The sequence below is a fragment of the Cavia porcellus genome, unplaced genomic scaffold (genome assembly GCF_034190915.1).
Source record: "Cavia porcellus strain 051 isolate PalLab524CR breed Dunkin Hartley unplaced genomic scaffold, mCavPor4.1 scaffold_15, whole genome shotgun sequence".
Lineage (NCBI taxonomy): Eukaryota > Metazoa > Chordata > Mammalia > Rodentia > Caviidae > Cavia > Cavia porcellus.
The window spans coordinates 52,019,949-52,039,423 of record NW_026947498.1 but is presented as its reverse complement, the minus strand read 5'-3'; the positions used below and the strand labels follow the sequence as shown (position 1 = coordinate 52,039,423).

Genomic DNA, 19,475 nt, shown 5'->3' with positions numbered 1-19,475 from the left:
CCAGAATACCTTGCTGGATATACAGCCGTGTTCCAGAATCTGAAATGCTTCTGGTGCCAAGTAGTTTTGCATAAGAGATACTTTTATAGCAATTAAAATTTATCAAATGCTTACCATGTGTTAGTAAGTAGCATGAATTACAACAGTTATTATTTGGATGGCTTTGTGATTGACTAGCTAATTCTGCTTCTTGCACTGCTAGTGGGGATGCTGATTGAGTTGGATGATCCAGTGTCCTCATTTACTTGGATTTGATACTGTCATTCGTCTGGGGTTTGCTGCGGCTTCTTCACAGTGTGGTAGGGAAATCTGAGAGCATTTTCAAAGAGATAGAGGCAGAACTGAACATCTCACAGTACCATTCAACTATTTCTGCCATTGTAATTATCATTCTGTTGATCAAGTCTTAGAATAAACCACATTGAAGGGGAGGAAAAATAGACATCGTTTCAAGCTGAGAAGGATGACAATAATTTTTAGCCATCATTTATTTTTGGCCAGTGTTGTAATACATTGCTTTAAAATTTATTTTTTTACTTGATCATAAGCCTGCAGAAACATCCCTGGTGATTCTTTTTTTTTTTTTTTTTTTGTCTTTTTCATTTTTTATCGGTACCAGGGATCGAAGTCACGACTGCCTGCTTGCAAGGCAGGCGCTTATGCCACTGAGCTAAATCCCCAGGCCCATCCCTGGTGATTCTTTATGGAATGTATGACGGTTGTGATAGTTGGGCAGCATGGGAGAGAGCTTTTTGGTTAGAGTTTATTGGTTGTACAGACATGAGGGTGTCCTTTGAGCACATGCATACCTTCATCTAATGTATTGTCATCATTCATCCCTTTAATCCCTTCCCTCTATGTTTCCACATTCTCTTGTTCTTCTCTCACAGTGTCATTTCTGCTTTCATGTCATCTTCTTTTTTCTCTAGATCCCTAATATTAGAGGAAACATGCAATATTTGACTTTCTTAGTGTGGTTAATTTCATTTAACATAATGGTCTGCATTTCCATCTAAGTGACATAATTTTATTCTATATGTCTATATCACAGATACAGACGTAGATATATATCACATTTTTGTATCTATTAAGGTTGAGATAAAGCCTAGACTGTTCTATAGTGTGAACTGCACCACAGCAAACATGACTGTGCAGGTATTTCTCTAGTATGCCAATTTTAATTCTTTCAGAAATACGCTGAAGAAGGGGGGAGCTAGATCAAATGGTAGCTCTGTTTTCAGTTTTTTGAGGAGCCACCATACTGCTGAGTTCCATAATGACTGTATCAGCATCAACAGTATGAAAATTCTTCACCAGCATTCATTGTATCTTATATTCTTAATGGTAACCCTTATGACTGGAGTGAAGTGGAATTTCAAGGTAGTTTAATTTGTATTTTCCCATTGGTTACATATTTTTAAATGAACTTTTTTGGTATACTAAATACTGTATAATTTATTACAATAAAGGTGGGGAAATTAAGGCTTAGTCTATGCCCAAGGTCATCTAGTTACTAAGTTTTTTTATGCTTGAAGTTAAGTGCAGTTTTGGTTTTGAAGTGGTGCTTTGTAACGGTTGTAACCTTCAGTAGTGTCAGTAGATGAGCTCTCTGTGTTTTTTTCATTCAAAGCCAGTATCCGAAGATGGTTCGTTTCATTGATGTGGGGAGTTGTTTCTTTTGCAATCAGATTGAGATCTTAAAGGTGTTCGGGTCATTTTAGTGAACTGCCATCATGCAGTAAAAATAAAAGATTCTCCAAATTTGGATCTTGCTGAATCATTGAGTTGAGATAAAAAGTGACATTCTAAGACTGAAAGCTTTCTATGTTCACTACATATATTAGTATATTTTCTAAGAACAGATAAATAAAATCAGCTTTTTGAACCAGAATGTTCCCAGTGGGCATATTTGTTCTACTGTAGTCTACATTGTTTCATATGGTTTCAATATTCTACTGTTTACTGTTCATTAACATGAAATACAGAGATTTTAAATTGCCTCTTTTTTTGTTATTTCTGCTGCTTTGCGGTTTTCTTTGTTTTGAGAGACAGTATTTTTCATGGACTTTTCTTTGTTGAAAAAGAAAACAGAAATGAAATGTGATGCTTGTGATGGTAAAGAACAAAATAAAATCAAGGCTTCTCAGTAGACTAATGCAAGCTTTTGTATTTACTCTGTTTTCAGCTGTCTATGTTAAATTGTTGGTGTCCTGCTTGTAAGATTTCTGCAGTCCTAACTTGATATAGTATTTTGTACTTGGATATTAGCTACAGATTGTGAAATGGGTTTACAGGTTTTGCCAGTAGCAGATGAACTTTATGGAGCCAGAGCTATACAGTGACATCATACTGACCATAATGTAAGAGATGATGGCCCTCTGGGATGTCATGAGCCTTACTGTTTATGGCCCACAACTCCCTAAATTTGTAGAGGAAGATGTTCTGGAAATGAAGTTTCTTAGTATATCCATATCTGGAAGCCAAGGATAGCAGTCCCATGTTTTCCTCCACTGTGTCCTGGTGTTTCTGTAAGGAGCTCTATTACTCGAATTAGAGAATACACTTACCTAAGAAGGTCCTACCACCACCACTCAGCTGCATAGCGAATTACATTCACTGAAACTTTGCCAGTTTAAGAAACTTGTGTTCATATCTGTATCTTATCTGTATCTGTCTTCTGTTTAATTCAAAAAGTCTAAGACTTTTAGAGTGGTCCATAGAAATTGTTTTGCCAAGAGCTAGTAGATGATCACAGCCATGTTTTGCCATAATTGCTTTACCTATTTATTTATTTACTTTGTAACAAAACAAAAGGAAAAGGAAACAGTCCAGCATATTCTCATTGCTTTAAAAACGGCACAGGTCTAAGAGGCCATCACATCTAAACTAGTTAGCGTCTCTTAAACTGTATACATATTGAGCATCTTGTAGCTATATTTCTTTTATGGTATATTTTATGACAAAAACACATATAATATGCCAGTTTATCAAACACTCAGGAGCTTCAGTGCCTAGGGATAATTTAATTTGAGATGCATTTCTTATGATACAGTAATAATGGTAGGAGAACAAGTCATCAATTGAATTTAAGTAGCCACACTGTTCATCACATTTGAAGAGTTTGTGCTTTTTATTTTAAGAATGTAACAGTAAGAGTCCCTTTTTTGGGGAATGCATTTGGAATAGTACCTTTGTGCCGTTTATAGAATTTCTATGGGGAAAGCAACAAACAGAACGCTTTAGAAAATCTAGATTAGTGTTCATGTAAGTGGTTTGGTGTCTAATGGCTTTGTAAATTACAAGAAGAAACAGCATGGCTGCCAGTGGGGCCTTTTGAAGGATGGAAGAAGTATTTGAAAATTTTAGGTCTCCAAATTTTCTGTTCTATAGGCACATTCAATTTGCCTGAGAAAACCATGAAAGGACTTTCCAATGACATTTTTGTTTTTTGTTGAAATTAGGATAATTTAAAGAAGAAAAGAAAAACATGTAAGATATGTCTGATTATCAGAGATTACTATTAATAGTTTTTGTGTGCATGTTTGTTGTTTTTCCTATTTGTAAATTATCTGTAACATTATATTTAGCCTTTGAATAGAACCAAGTTTTTATCAAGTTGGCTGCACTGGCATACTATTTATATCCTGCTGTTTTTTACTTCATATTTTCCATAGTATTAATCCTGCTTTTTATATTTAACACTTTCACTTCACCCCTCCCCCAGTATTATAGTAATAGTATGCATGTCAGATTACAGCTAAAGTGAATGAGAATTGCTTGGTAAATTTGTACGTTTTTGCTGGTATTGTTGTATTAGGGCAGACATTTCAATAAAAGTAATTTTAGTTCCAAGAGAATATACAAAGTAAATTTCATGATTTTAGTTTTTTTATTTCAGGGATTTCTCAAAATGGCATTGAAGAGATGATCCTTCTCTCTCATTTTGTGGTTTGGTTTTCTTTCCTCTTATTCCATTCTAAGACAACAAGAAGATAGCAAGACTGAAGTGAGTGAAGTGTATGATAAAGGCATCCATAAGGTCCATAAGGAAAATTTCCAGAGCTCAAGGTGGAAAAGAACAGTTAGTGTGATGGGAAACTGCTGTGCTTCCTCAAAAACTATGGCAAATATGTCCCATGTACTTGAGCTTCTGCAAACTACACATGAGAGAGAGATTATTTGTTTCCTTAGTCTTTCTAATACTCTGTTTTTCCATGCATGAAGAAAGAAAAATAAAATAGGTAGAAGATCTCAAAGCTCACAAAGCAAATATTTTTTTTCTGAATTAGAGTCGAACCCCAGATTTTTAACTTTATTTGAGCTAAAAATTTTTATTTAGTAAAAAAATTCCTTTTGCAAAGGTTTAGAAACTTGAAGCCTTAAAGTTTCTACAGACTGTATTCATTTATACTGCTACTACTTATACTTTATTGGCACTATTTTGGGATCAGAAAATTGTTTCTTATTAGAATTAAAAATATTTTAAGGCCTCAGAAATTATCAAACATTTATCAGGTATCTGCTACGTGTAGGGTACCGGTTAAGGCCTTGTGAAATAATAGAAGTAAGGCGCAGTGTGTATGTAAAATGACTATGTATGCCCTTCAGGGAAAACTCTAACTTGTGCCAGTGGAAGTGGCATGGCATTTAATAGCATGATTTAATACATATGAAAAGAGATGAGAGTTCCAGCAGACTGAGGTACACAGATAACTGGATTTGTGAAAGAGCAAAGTCTGACTTAAAACCCAAATGGTAGATCAGGGAATGCAGAGGAGGATTCCGACAACTAAGAGAAGCCTCAGAAGTGATCTGAGAAATCTACTATGAACAGTAGATTCTTGATGAAAATATTATTTCAGAAAAGTTTTACTTACAGCCCCCTGAATAATTGTGAGACAAAAGTCATCTGTATTACTCAGCTCCCCAACACTCACAAATTAAAGGAGGAGAACTTTAGTTATGATCATGGTTTCTGAGGTTTCAATCCATGGTCAGCTGGCTCCAAGGAAGGATCGTGACAGAAGGATATTGTGGTTCATACCTGTGTAGTTCATGGTTTGCTAGGAAGCAGAGTAAGGGAACAGCGCCAGAGAGAAAGGGGTCAGGGTGCAGGTATAGACCTCAGAGTCACACCTCCATGACCCAGCCAGAAGCTCCAGAGGCAGGCTTTACTAATGCTCTCAGTAGTTCCCACATCACGTTGGCAGATTCGACCATCACAGCATGCTTGATGATGTCCACAATGATTTTTAAAATAAAATGCTGAAGTAGAGAATGAGACATTAAGTTAAAAAAAGACTTTGCCTGGTGAGTGTGAGGTAAGACCTAGGAGGGAAAACTGACTATATCTTTTTATTTATATATCTAAAGTTCTATAATTAATATAATTTTTCTTAAATAGTGGAAGATCAAAACCAATAAATATAGACTAATTGGCACTATATTATGAGTTCATTGTGGGGTTCTTTTTTTTAATGGGAGCAGAAGAGGTATGAGAGTCACTTGTGAATTACAAATAGCAAAAAAACTGAATCTAGATTTTCTTTTTTCCCCAAACTGTTGGCTCCTGTTCTGCTATAGTCAGGTTTGTTTTGTTTGTTGATGAGACAGATTCATTTTATCACACAACTCAAGTCAGAAAAGTGTAATGTGATTTTTAATGTTCCTTTTTTTGTTTGAGTACCAAGCACAATAACATGGTTCTGTCATCTCCTTGTTTTTAGATGAATCTTACAGTAATAATGAATTTCTAGTTAATTTATAGAACTTTCATTGAATTTTATCTTATAGGAATGAGTGTTAATCTTTATTTTATAGAAGGATGCTTGTTACAGATTACAAAATTTTTCTTTACTGAGGTTGACATTTATTAAAAATTTAAATCCAACAAAATTGAGTGATCATGTCATGTTAGTCGATTTGCATAATAAATTTTTCAGATAAAACTATTTGTGGAAGCCGTCAATGAGATGTTGTTAATCTTACTTCAGCATCCCAGCAAAGTTAAAATAACTATAATTTTAAAAAAGTATCTGAGAAGCTTTCTGGAAAATGTCAAGATAAGCTTTATTATTGATCTCCTAGGATATTTCAAAATATATGTGAATGATCATTCAACCATGGAACTATCTATTTCATGCCTTTATTTACCATTATCCACTGTAGCTACCCAACTGGGTGCTCATCCTGATCAGAATTCATGTTAGGATTCATAAATGCCTGAGACTTTGTGTCACTCGGCTCTGGTTTCGTCTCACCTTTACTACTTTATCTGGAGATCTTTGAATCCTTTACAATACAGTAGATTCTGTCATCTTTATCTTTGTAGCGCAGTGCCTGGATCAAGGTGTCCTATGAAAAGGTACTCAATAAAGACTTACAGAGCACATGGTAGATTGGATGTTTCAAGTTCTTGCCGTTTTTGCTGTTTACAAAATTCTGAAAGACCACCATGATTACTGGTGATTAAGGTAAAAATGATGATCTTAAGGTGAAGATGATCATCAGTATAATGTGGATGATAATGCTCTATGGAAAATAGAACAAAGACTTACTCTAGTAACTATAATTTCACAGGGATGTGTAGGATTAATAGTAAATTTATTCATCTTATCTTTTTTCTTACTTACCTGTGTTTGGCTCTTATCTGCATTTCTTATTTATTTCTTACAAGAACCCAATGAGGAGCTTTGCAGGATGGCAAACTCCTGTAATCTCAGCGCTCCACAGGCTGAGACAGGAGAATCTTCATGAGTTCCAGGCCAGCCTAAGATACATAGTGAGTTCAAAGCCAGCCTAAACTACAACGCCAGACCTTGTCTTCTAAACAGAACAAAATCTAGTGAGGTAGTTATTGTATTTAAAATTTTTAGAGTGAAGAAACTTAATTCAGAGAGGTTAAGTAACTTGTTCAAAATATATAGACAGAGTAAGGACGTAAACCTATTCAAACTTCAGAGTCAAACTTTTTAAGAATAGGATAGTTGAAAAATTAAGTAGAATGTATTTTGAGTATCTTTGGGAATCTTCACTAGGGATATTACATGTCAACAGAACATTCATTATTTCATATTTGTGTTTTTTAATAAGATATTTGTAAATGTCCATTTATAGCTATTTATTTTAAGTAAGCAGATATATTTGCCTTATGAACAGATTTCTTATTTTGAGGTACAGGTCCTTGCTTCCAATAGGTAAATCACATGTTCAAGGGTTATGGTGTGTGTCTGTATGGGGTCATGCAGTCATAGATGTAGCTTTTTGAAGAGGGCTGGATCAAGGGCAGGTGCTGCTGGGATGAAGAATGTGCTGCTGAGATTGATTCACTTCGAGTTGATAGGATTAAGGATGTGAGTGCTACTCAACCTGAGAATGGATAGCCTGGATGCAATGTAAGGGACAGAAAGAGAGCTGCCATTGTCACTGTCATTGTTGTTGTCTATTGCTGCTCCTGCTGCTTGTCTTCTGCTGCCTCTAGATTGCTCTGTGCTGCCCCTCTGCCATGTGGCACCCTGCCTTAAAGGCTGGTGATTATGGGCTGAAATCTGTACAAACTGTGAGCCAAATAAACCTTTCCTCCCTTAACTTTGGGTGTTGAGTATTTTGTGTTAGCAATGAGAAAAGTAACTAAGATAGCAGTTTGGTTCCAAAAAAGTAGAGTCATTGCTGGGACTATACCTGACTGTGTGGTTCAGGAACCTTTGGGAATGGCTTGTGGAAAGAGCTGGGAAGGGATCAGAGATTCTGGCTGAAAAAGCAACCCTGAAAAGCCGTAGGCTGTACTTGATGGGAGATTCTGGTCAGAAATCAGAAGGCTGACAGAATGCTACCTGTAGAGACCAGGTTAGGAAGGAGAACCAGATTGGCTGTTGGACTCTCAACAATGTGTTATACCCTGTCAGAGAGTTTGTCTGCATTTTGCTCATGTCCAGAGACTACCTGAGACTGAATTAAAGGCAGCAGTCTGATTTGACATGAGAAGTTTCAATGCAGTTAAAAGTCAAGGTCATGTCTTGACTACTTTTGAAGACTTCTAGCCAGATCTATGCAGAATGATTTAAAATGTTCTTAGTTTGGCCAGAAAGGGAACTCCCATAAAATCACAGCCTGCAAATATGGAACAGAGGAAAAGTTGGTCTCTGAAAAGACTAATAAGAAAAAGCCAACTATTTCAGAAGAGAAAAATTTTAAAAATATGACTTGAGAACATCACAAGAATCAGCAGGACTCCACCTTTTGCCACCTCAAAATTGCAAAAGTTAAAGACTTTGCTTTGAGAAGGGAGCTCCAGAGCACCATGTTCCAGAATGGTAGCAGCCTAGGGAATTACTCCTTGGTATACTGGCTGCTGCTCCAGCTCTCGACAGACCTTGGCATGTGATGCTGGTTTTAGGTCCATGCAAAATGCAAGAGTTGTGGGGTCAGAAAGGCTTCCATCCAGATATCCAAAGGCCCGAGAGTACAGGCAGTGTGCTCCTGAGAGGGCAAGTGTGAAGCTATGAGTATGAAGCCGAAGGTGCATTGAAGGCCCTAGAAGTTTGGAGAAGCCTGGCACATGAATTGTTTGAGGAAAACTGCAAGAAAATTGCAGAACCAACCCCAAAGAAGCTACAACCACCAGTAATGTAATAGGGCCACCCAAGCCCTTTGACATTAACAACTTGCGATAAATTGCAAGGGATGCGGAAATAGAAGTGTAGGATTTAATATTCGCTTTGCTGGATTTTGCACTTGCCTTGTTTTTTTTTTTTTTCTTTGTCTTTTTTCCTTTTTATCGGTACCGGGGATCGAACTCACGACTGTCTGCTTGCAAGGCAGGCGCTTATGTCACTGAGCTAAATCTCCAGCCCCTACTTGCCTTGTTTTTATTCCTTGCTCCCCCATTCATAACTTTTAGAATGGAAATGTCTATCTTGTGTCAGTGTGTGTTGGAAGTGTTAACTTTCTTTTCATGTATACTGGGGCTCACAGCTATGAATTTACCTTAAATCTCAGAGGAAACTTGGAACTTGGACTTCATAGCAGTGTTAAACTCTTGGAGTTGGTAACTCTTGGAGATGGACTAAATACCTTTTACATATTGAGTTGTATATGTCTTGGGGGGGGGCAGAGCAGAATGTTATGGCTCATGTCTGAATGTCTCCACAATGCCTCTTGTGATCATAAATATGTCTTTTCAGAGGCAACTGAAGCAAGTCTGTTGTGATCAAGGATGTGAGGCTAGTATTGATTCACTGTGAGATGCTAGGATTAAGGTTCTAAATAGATAAAATATAAGGGAAAAAAACAGAGCTGCTGTGGTTGCCGCTGGTCACTTGTTGCTTATTCTGCTGCTGCTTGCCTGGCCTGTCATGCATCTCTGCCATGCTGAAGCCTGGAGATTATGGACCTAAACATCTACTATGAGCCAAATAAACCTTTCCTCCTTTAATCTTGAGTGTTGAGTATTTTATCATAGCAATAAGGAAAGTAACTAATGCAGCAAGATAACACATTCGGATGACATGTAGAGACTAAAGATTACCCACATTTGTCATTTGCCATCAAAATTTTAGGCTTGGCCTCCCTTGCCATGTTAGTGATAGATCATACATACAAGGGAATTATAAGACCTCTCATTGTTTATACACTATTTTAGACTGACTTATATACTAAATTCTGTTTTAATTGTAGTTCAATTTTCCACAAGTAAAATGATACAGATTGAAAATTTTACTGTGGCTTATGCTTCAGTAAAGACACTGAGGAATGTGTTTGGATTCTTTCTGTCTCTCTCTTTCTCTCTGACTCATACCATAGCTCAGTATTTGACCTTGAACATCTTTGCATTCCCCTTAGAGGCACTGAAAACATTAAGGCATATGAGCAGGGGGAATAAGCAACAGTCTAGACCCATCTTACAAATAGACCATTCTCATGAGGGAGAACTGAAGAGCAACCTTTGCATCAGCTTAGTTGCCTCATTTGGAATTCCGAATGTTCTTACAGTCAAAAACTGTGTCATATAACTAAACTCGTTTTGGTGGGCACCACATCACAAGTACAATGGAAACTTCTCTTTTGTTGACAGGAGACTCATTTTAGGTGCCAATGTTTGTCCTGCCTTTTGTCTTATGTTAAAGTTGTTTGATCTTGTAAAGATTAAGAAGATCATGTTCTAGATTTTAAATGTGAGAGTTGAATTATTAATGGTTTGTGAATAAACAACGAAGCCACATTTCTTCTACCAAAAGCAATCTAGTATATTCTCAGAAATTTTGAAGCTCATTAAAATCAAGTGTCATTTAAAGTTTTTCCCTAATTCATCGAGAGCTTTTTATTTTCTTCATGATTTGTGACACAATTATTTCTCAAATGGAGAAAAGGCAGGGCCACACACAATCTGTTGATTGCATTCTTTGTGTGTGTCTTATGTCTACTGGTAGTTTCCAAGCAAGCCTTGATTTTTTTAAAATTAATTTTTCACATTCAGTGTGCCAAGTCATATCGATAGTTAGGGAACACTTCTCCTTCCACATTGTATTATAATAACCTGTTCATTTTGTTTTGTACTAGAATATATGGTTTCATTAATGAAGATTAAATAATGACGGTTATTTTCTTTTGTTTTAAGCAGGGAAGTTTTAGTGACAAACATATTCCTAATTAGTAAACCCAGGATCTTTTTTTTTTTTTTTTTAAGTAGTCATCATTTCTCGTCATATGGGAAATCAGGTGGGTTAAGGGAAAATTGGCTAACTATGGAAGAATTGTACAACAGGCAAAAGCATTTCATCTATAAGGAACATGTGATGCATGATGGTGGCCTTTTCCCCTATGTCCCTGTATTTAGATGTAATTAATATTGTTGGATTTTATTTTCAAATTGGAGGTCTTTTTTTTTTTAATGAGTATGTAGGATAGAGGCGTCAGCAGTTAAGCACATACATCCTATCAAAATATATCACAAGATCATAGAAAAAAGCTTAACCTGCTCTGATAATTAGTCTAAGTGGTGTCAAATAGTAGATTTATCTTTAAAATTTTTAAATATTTTAATGTGGCTTTCAACGTCTATAAATCAGTCTCTTCAATAATGAATTTCTAGAATAATTTACATACATTTGTACAAAGTATGTGAGTGTAAATATAAAAGAATTGTGTCATAAATAAAAATATACACTGCTACATTGTGAAAACAGGATGAAACCAATGCATTCACATATTTTAATGACATAAGTTGCATAAATGCAAAATGTGTATTTTGATCATCGTAGCTTATGCGAAAAGTTAAATAAAAATGTGATGATTTTGTTGGAACAAGAAAATGTATGCCCACATTATAATTAACCAGTAGTTAGGTATGATTTTAAGAGCTTCTAGACTCTAAATAACAAAATGCTCCTATTTCTATTTTAAACTTAAGTGTCTGTAAAGCCACTAGATCAAATATTCAAGATGGGTATCATTGACTTTGTGCTTCAAACCTTAGATCTAACAAGTGAAAATGAAAAACATTTGGATATGGTTAAAGAACAAAGAAACAAGAGGATGGAGAGTAACCAATTCAGAAAATAAGGAACAGTTGGTTTACTCTAATTAGAAACATCTTGGTGTTTCTTTTTTTCTTTTGTATGTACCAATTCAACGTTTGATGGGAAATTAACTGTTTATCCTAATTATAGGAATTAATTCTTTGCAGCTCCTCTGAGGTGACTTTATGTTTTCTTTAAGCTCCACAATCTTAAAAGTTAGTTGCAGTTTATATTGGCCTCAAGTCTTTCCTTTGGTATAGTGAACTAGTTCACTTTTTGTTTCCTAAAACTGAGTATCTTTTTTCTGTTATCACCTATATGAGAAGATCAGGTCAATATTAAAAGTTCAACTGATCAACAGAGGCTTACCCTTGTAGACTGAGTTGTGCCAAGATGTGGCTGGACAACTAAGAAACTAATGGATCACACTGTCTTGAAATGTTTGATACTATAGTATACGAAGTTACACTCAAATATTTCAAGGAAAGAGACACTATGGTAACTACTATTATGTCAAGTTATTTGGTGGTGAAACACTATGATGCTTAAATTGTTCTGTTCTGATCTGTGTTGTTCTGTTGTTATGTCCTCTTATCTCAATCTCCCCTTTTTTTAAAAAAAAAATTAATTTATTTTTTCTTATTATTTTTTTAATTAAGGGGAAAATAAATTTAAAAATAGTGGGATATAGTATAGTAACTTCTTTGTTTTCCTATTAACCTGATTTGAACCCCTGTATTGCTCTCCCCATCTTGTTTTGATTGATTTTACTCTGTTTTGTTTCGTAGTATCAAGTTTGAGGGTATAGGCAACCACTTTGAAGGCAATAAGGTTTACTATGATGCCCATTATGGTTTGACTATTATCTTCTTTTAAAGTCCTGTAAGGTCTCCAATGTTTAGGTTTTATTGGTTTTGTTCTGTACTGTTTTGTTCAATTCTATTATACCTGATGATATAGGCAACTCTTTTTAAGATAGCAAGAGGCATAATGGTAACCATTGTTGATCACCTGGTATTCTGTTTTTACATCATGTACTATGTCCATCCTTCTGTTCTAACTGACTCTGTTTTGCTTTGTCACATTTGGTTTTTTTCTCTTCAAAAAAAAAGTAATAAGAACTGTGGGAATAATAAAACCCAAAATGTGTGATTGTTATTGTAAAAAAGAGAGGAAAAGAAAGTGCTCTAAAGGATATAACTACATGTATATTTAAGTGTGTAAGATAGAAAACCATATTACTAAGTTTTTGTTCGATCATTGAACAAAACTGTTTGCAATCTCAATGTTTGAATGTCTACTTTGTATGCTTTAATTTTGTAATTTGAACAACTATTTCTAGGATGACAATATGTAATCTATTAACTAGTGATTTCTTACTGTATATTTTTTCTTGAAATTCTGTATTACTTGTATCCTTTTACTGTTTTTTTTTTCTCTTTAAGTAAAAAAAAAACTAATGGAGCATTTGTGTGCAACTGTGATGAATTTGCCATGTGCGTGTTATTCAAGCATTGAAATAAATCTTAAATTTTGACTAGACCCCTTTTAAAAAATAACATCTCATAGATAATTCTAAGTTATAGAATTAGCTGATATTTTCATTTTTATAATGGTGTATTTATTAGTTATAGAATTTATACTTTGTTGCTTTCTCTTCATATTTACTTTCCCTACTTTTTAAAAATAATGAATGACCTTATCTCTTCCGTATTCATCTTATAGAGGAAGTTATGTTTCTTTTGTGAAAAGAAACTGCTTGTAAAAGGTGAGGCTCATTGACCATATTGAGATATAGCTGTTACATAACCAACATCAACCCTGCATTTTTGCTGAGTCATTAAACAGTTACAGTATTAAATGCAGCAGAGAACTACGACTTTCAATGACAGCGACATCTGAAAGATTATGTAGTTTTATGTTTATTATTGTTGTCTTACTATCTTCGAGTCTTAAAACATTTGCCTCTATCCCAGCTTGCAAGTCACACACATTTACACATACACACACATGCGCGGGCGTGCGTGCTTATTGACTTATGGTGATTCTGAGTAAACGTGAATATTAAAAAAAGCAAAGCCATGGGGCCAAAGATTTAGCTCAGCAGCATAAGCACCTGCCTGACAAGCATGAGGTTGTAAGTTTCCACCCCTTTAATAAATAAATAAGCAATACAAATAAATAAATGAATAAAGAAAACAATACAATACAATATAGTACAATACAATGGTAAAGCCTGGTTAAGCCTGAAAAGTTCTTTAGTATTTTGTGTTGTATTTGCTTCTGTATTATCTAAAATGAACAGTTTATAGCTTATCAACATAATGTCATAAATTTAAGAAATAGAATGATTACAGGAAAATACTATTTTGCAAGGTGAAACATTTTAAACTATGTTAGAATCCCAAGAAATGTGGAACTTCATACGAAGGTGACAGCTGTATTTTTCTCTTTTCTAATCTATTTTTGCAGAGTATGGTAACATTTCTTTTAAAACAGACATTATCATGTGTTTAGTGTTCATTAATTCACTTCAGGCTCATTTCTTATACTGCTTAATAAGGTGAACATAGTAAAATTGCCCTGATAGCATATATCCAATCTGTATCATCAGAAAATCTGATTTTTAAGTAGGAGTACTAAGTGTATTTGACAGAAGTTTGCTGCTTGATTGAGATACCCTTTTATGTCATATCCAAACCAAGTTTTCTGATTCTATGTCATGTCATTTCTTTGGTTTCATTTGTTACTTATTTATTTTGCTAGTGTAGTCATGTGAAACATGAGAACTACACAAATCCATAGTTCTGTTTCCTACCTATGTACTTTTTTTATATTGTTCCGAATGCCTGGGATAACTTTTCTTGCCTTTAGCTTGCCATCACCTCTTCTCAGTTCCAGGTTTTTCGTTTTTTTTTGTTTTTGTTTTTGTTTGTTTGTTTTTATCGGTACCAGGGATCGAACTCACGATTGCCTGCTTGCAAGGGAGGCGCTTATGCCGCTGAGCTAAATCCCCAGCCCCTGTTCCAGGTTTTTCATCTGTCAAATAAATACCAATCTCTCTAGATTATTCTTAAATGACAAAATTCTTTACTTTCCCAGGTAGATGGTCATGTGCCCATTTTGTTTTGCGTTTATATTTATGGGTTTTTTTTTTTTTTGAGTGTTTATAGCCTATTAATTTGTGAGCTCATTGTAATTTACATTGTTCCTGCTCAAGGAATTAATGCATGAATAAATAATAAAGTAAAAACTCATTAGGCATTTAAATGTATAATACTTTCTCTGAACATTATTAGAGTAGTATGATTAATTTGAGGTTCCTGATCAGCTACCAAAATGTACTTTGCCATAAACATAATTCTGTTTGTCTGAATGTAGATTCCCATTAAAACTTACATGCATACATATTTGTTTTGATCTTTATTTTTTCCTTTTGTGTTTATAGGCGGAAGCTCACAAAATTGTCCCTTATCTTCAGTCACATGCTGGCAGAAATCAAAGCAATATTTCCTTCTGGTCAGTTCCAGGGAGATAACTTCCGTATCACAAAAGCAGATGCTGCTGAATTCTGGAGAAAGTTTTTTGGTGACAAGTAAGTAAAACTCTATTTTTTTTAAATTTGGATTTGTCTGTGAAGGTGATATAGCACTGGCTCCAGGTGCTTATATATAGATTTTATTGAGTATTTTGAGAATGTATTTGTGTATTTTTGGAGAACAATTTAATTTATTGGTAATTTTTCTGATGTAGCCATTAAAATATGCCTCAATAATAATGAACTGGTTTTGTTATTATAAAGTAAAAGTCAAGGTACCCAGTATTATGTATTTTATGAGAATTCACTGGATCAGTTGCTTGGTTAAGCAAAAGTAGTATATAAGAGAAGCAGATAAAAGATACCGTATCAGAAACATGATACAGTATCAGAGGCATTCTGTGTTATATACAGAAACAGATGTACGTAAGAACATGTGAGAAAGTAGAAACTTGTTATAATTTAGTATATATCTAACACCATTCGTATGACTTAAAAACTAGAAAAAAATACAAACTATAAAAATACCATAAATAAGTTGCTTTGACAATCCAGAGAGAGAAATAGTAGTTGTAATACTGCAAAAATCAGGGGCTTCTTCCCATGGAGGGGGTTTGTAAAGTTTGTTTAAATCTAAACTGTAGTGTGAGCAGGTCCTAACACCTTGGCCAATCCTTTTGTTTTTTTAATTGAACAAAAAGTATTATGAGTGAACAAAGTAATTTCGTGATGATTTCATAAAAATAATTATATTGTAAGGTCTTTAGGTAAAGTTACTTTCTAATAGATTCTGTTCAGACACCAATTCTTTTGAGTTTGGTAAATAATAGGAATTGTATATTTAAAGTCAGAATAATTAGCAAAGATTTGTAACATTTTAATGAGAGAGCTCTTGGGTGATGAAGTGGGCATCAGGTGATGAAGATGGTTTCCTCAATATCCTTTAAGGGTCCTATTAATGAGAAAACACCTATGTGATGTTTCTGAATGTTAGTAACACTTTAACAGTAAGGAGAAAGACTGGTATAGTTTACTGTTTTGATTCTCTGCTTAAAAGTCCATTTTTTCATAGCTGATAAGATTGGACATACAAAATATTTTTGTGTACTTTTGATCATTTTGGTGCTTTGACAGTGTGAACTACATGTAACATTGATTTTCATCAGTTTTTGTTTTGTTTTGGTTGCAAAGTGCTGTATTTATTTATAGTTGCCAACATGACTACATTATACTTACATAGAGTAATTAGTGTTTTAATGTATATGTAATTTTTTGATTTCAAAAATATGACCATCTAGGTTTTATTTTGAATGATTTTTAGGCAGTAAAGAAGACTATATCATTATTGCCCTTAAGGTACACTCCATATTCTAGAACTCTTTCAGCTGTTTATAATGTTCCTATATCCAGTCAGAATTAAGAAATTCAAAAATTAAGATCCCCATGTCTTTATCTGAATTAGATTAGCCAAGAAGTAGTTAAATATTTTTGAAAAGTGGAAAGCAGGACAGGCGTGGCAAGTCTGAGAGGAAGAATGGGTGGACTTGCATTTGTACTACAACTCTAAGCCGAGGGCAGATGGTTGGAAACCTTCAAAATAGACATTCTCATAAAAATTAAGAAGTGTACAGACTAAATTGTTTATGATATTTCTTTTTTGAAAATCACAATTTCTGATGAGGTCTAATTTTTTTTTTTTTTTTTTACTTGGAAGGTTAATGAAGCAATGGAGATTGTTCATAGGTCTTTCAAGAGTTTACTTTGCTGGCCTCTTAAGTCAGAGAACTATGCATCTGAGATGTCAGTGTTTTCCTTTATTTATAACCATAGACATTAAGGGCTGAAATTTCTCCTCAGCTGCTACAGGAGAGAAATTCCTAGTGCATCAACTGGGAGGTTCTTAAATACTGGTTAAGTAGTCTCTCTACCTTCCAAATCCTTTTACCTTTGTCTTCTGTTTTCACTGATTCCAGAAAGCTGCATAATCTGGCTTGAACATTTTTATTTTCAAGATGAGAGCCAAATTTCAAGATGCTTTTGGTACTTACACATGTGTCCATAGTCATTTAAATTAATGATATTCTGATGGAGATTATTGGAGAAACTTCATATATTCTCCCAGGTTTTTCACCTTGTAGTTCCACAAAATTTTGTTGAATTAATGAACAAATAATTGGTATAACCTTTCCAATTCTTGGGTTGAATTCTTTTATCTTCATTATGCTATTATACTAATTTGTAGTTTCCTTCAACTTGATTTTTGCACTGAATCATCGCTTGTCATTTATCTCTGTGCATTTTGGTGCTGTGTGTAAACACTTTCATTTATCCCTACCAATGCCTTTAAACTTGAAAAACAGCTTTATTTGCTGAAACAGAACCATTGAGAACTTGGTTTTAAAAACAGCCAAACAGTGTCTAAATTAAAGATTATTATTGTGACTTGCGTTTTATAAAGAACAGTCAGCAATAACAAAACATTGAGATGAATTAAAATTAGGAACAAACTATTATTCATAGGACTTTATTAAAGTCATAAAGACAACTTCCAGATTAGGACCTCATAAAAGCAAACAGTAGAAAAATACACACTATAACAACCTAATGTTTATTTCGGTGCTTCACTTCTAACCTTTTTGAAATCACAGCAGGATTTAACCTCTTTGCAGATGGCCTGCACCTGCCAGCCAACAAGCTTTGTCTGCTTAGAGGCCCAAGATAACTAGTAACATAAAATGTGTCATAGCAGCCTGATTGGGAATTTGATATATTTTATGCAAATTTTCTTAATAATTCAACAGTTGAATCATACTGTTTCTTTGTGTAAGCAAATAAAAGTGACAGTATTGAATAAACATTGTCTAACTAGGTTACGCAAAATGAGTCAGTACTAAACTGATTTTCAAAATCTGGAATAGTTTTGTAATGCAAAAAATTTAAGTTGAAGGCAAAAGAGGCTCATAAAAGTGCATAACTGGGTATTAGATAAGAAAGAAACCTAGAAAGAGAAAAAGGAAAGGAGGGAAGGAACAAAAGGAAAGTAGGAAGAGATTAGGGACAAAAACATGAAAAGAATATTGATGTGTTTGGATTTTGGGTGGCATTTATTTTGTAAGCAAAACAGGTAACAGTTGGAAGTTAATCATGAATTGGCCAAAAATGTTACTCAACATGAATCAGTGGCTTCTCTTGAGTCTTCTTAGGTTCTCATTCTTTCTGTACTGACTTTGAGATTCTTTTTGTTAAGTTCAAGGTCATACTCCTCATTTGATGAATCCAACGGTTTTTTAAGTGATATGCCTGTCTTCAGTGACACTTTTCTTCTGAAATTGGTGATTTCAGTCTTTTACCAAAGTGCCCCTGTGGATATTGAACTAGGGTAAAACCCAAGTTTCCATTAATAGTGAGTTTTAAGAACTGTTTCCGTTTCTGTTTTCTGGCTTCATTTCTTTGTACCTGGCTTATCTGCCTCCAAAAAGAAAGAAGAGTAATTCTCTGCTGATGTTTCCTACCACTGCTTGAGTAGCCAGTCACCTATGCCACCTATGCCACGCATTCACTCTTGCCACTTTGGAAGCTTTCTCTGGCCCCCTGCTTTCTACAGTGAATACATGTGCCTTTGTGGCCAGGTACCTGGGCTACATCCACCTGACTAAATTACAGTGCATTGCTAGCATCTTTAATATCCCAATGGAGAAGTTTGTAACAGATTAGAAAGTTCCTTTGAAGGTGGAGACTTTCTTTCTCTCTTATATCTGTTTTTCAGAGCCTTGCGTATTTCCTGGAATGTGTGGGTACTAACACTTGTTAACTGGATGGATGGATGGATGATGATGCCTCTTTTCTGCAATGACTTTGCTACAGATCGACCTATTTACCGTCAGTTCCTGTGGTTCTACCCTATGGATGCCTGTTTTTCCTCTTCCTTTTCTTCCATGTCAGAATTTTGACATTTCTTAAAATCCAGTTTAGAATTCCCTTTTTCTGTGCAGTTCTTGGTCATATATGACTTCTCACACATTCTTTGTGTTCTTACTGTATTTTAGACATTCTTATATTATTGTGTTAAGTTATGGCATGTATCTAGAGGTCCCCCTAAAGCTTTATGTGCTCATGGATGCAACTTTCCATAGTTGAGTGGACTTAGGGCAGCCTTGGCAAACCTATGACGTTCATGCTGCAGCAGGCTGTTTGTATCACTGAAAGCTCTGAAAGGTTCACCATTACTAATCTGAGGCTTGTAATACTGAGATTAAGGGTTTATGGTGTGAAGTTATTCCCCTAATAGAATTAGTGTACTTCTGGGTATGGCCAATAGAAGCACGATGTTGGGTGTGGGTGGCACCAGTCAATAGGCTTTTATAGGGCATAAGGGAAGGAGAAAGATAACCTTGTTGCTTGCTGCCTTCTGTCTGCCATCC

General features: G+C 34.9%; 1 protein-coding gene across 5 annotated transcripts in view; it reads left to right on the top strand.

The window, feature by feature from the left end:
* The window catches only part of Cblb (Cbl proto-oncogene B), a 217,242-nt gene that overhangs the window by 80,702 nt on the left and 117,065 nt on the right, over positions 1–19,475 (top strand). For all 5 annotated transcript variants that reach the window (XM_063224895.1, XM_003469289.5, XM_063224893.1 and 2 more), the window contains exon 4: positions 14,965–15,111. In XM_063224895.1, the coding sequence (XP_063080965.1) occupies positions 14,965–15,111 (147 nt within the window). The remainder of the gene's footprint in view (positions 1–14,964; positions 15,112–19,475) is intronic.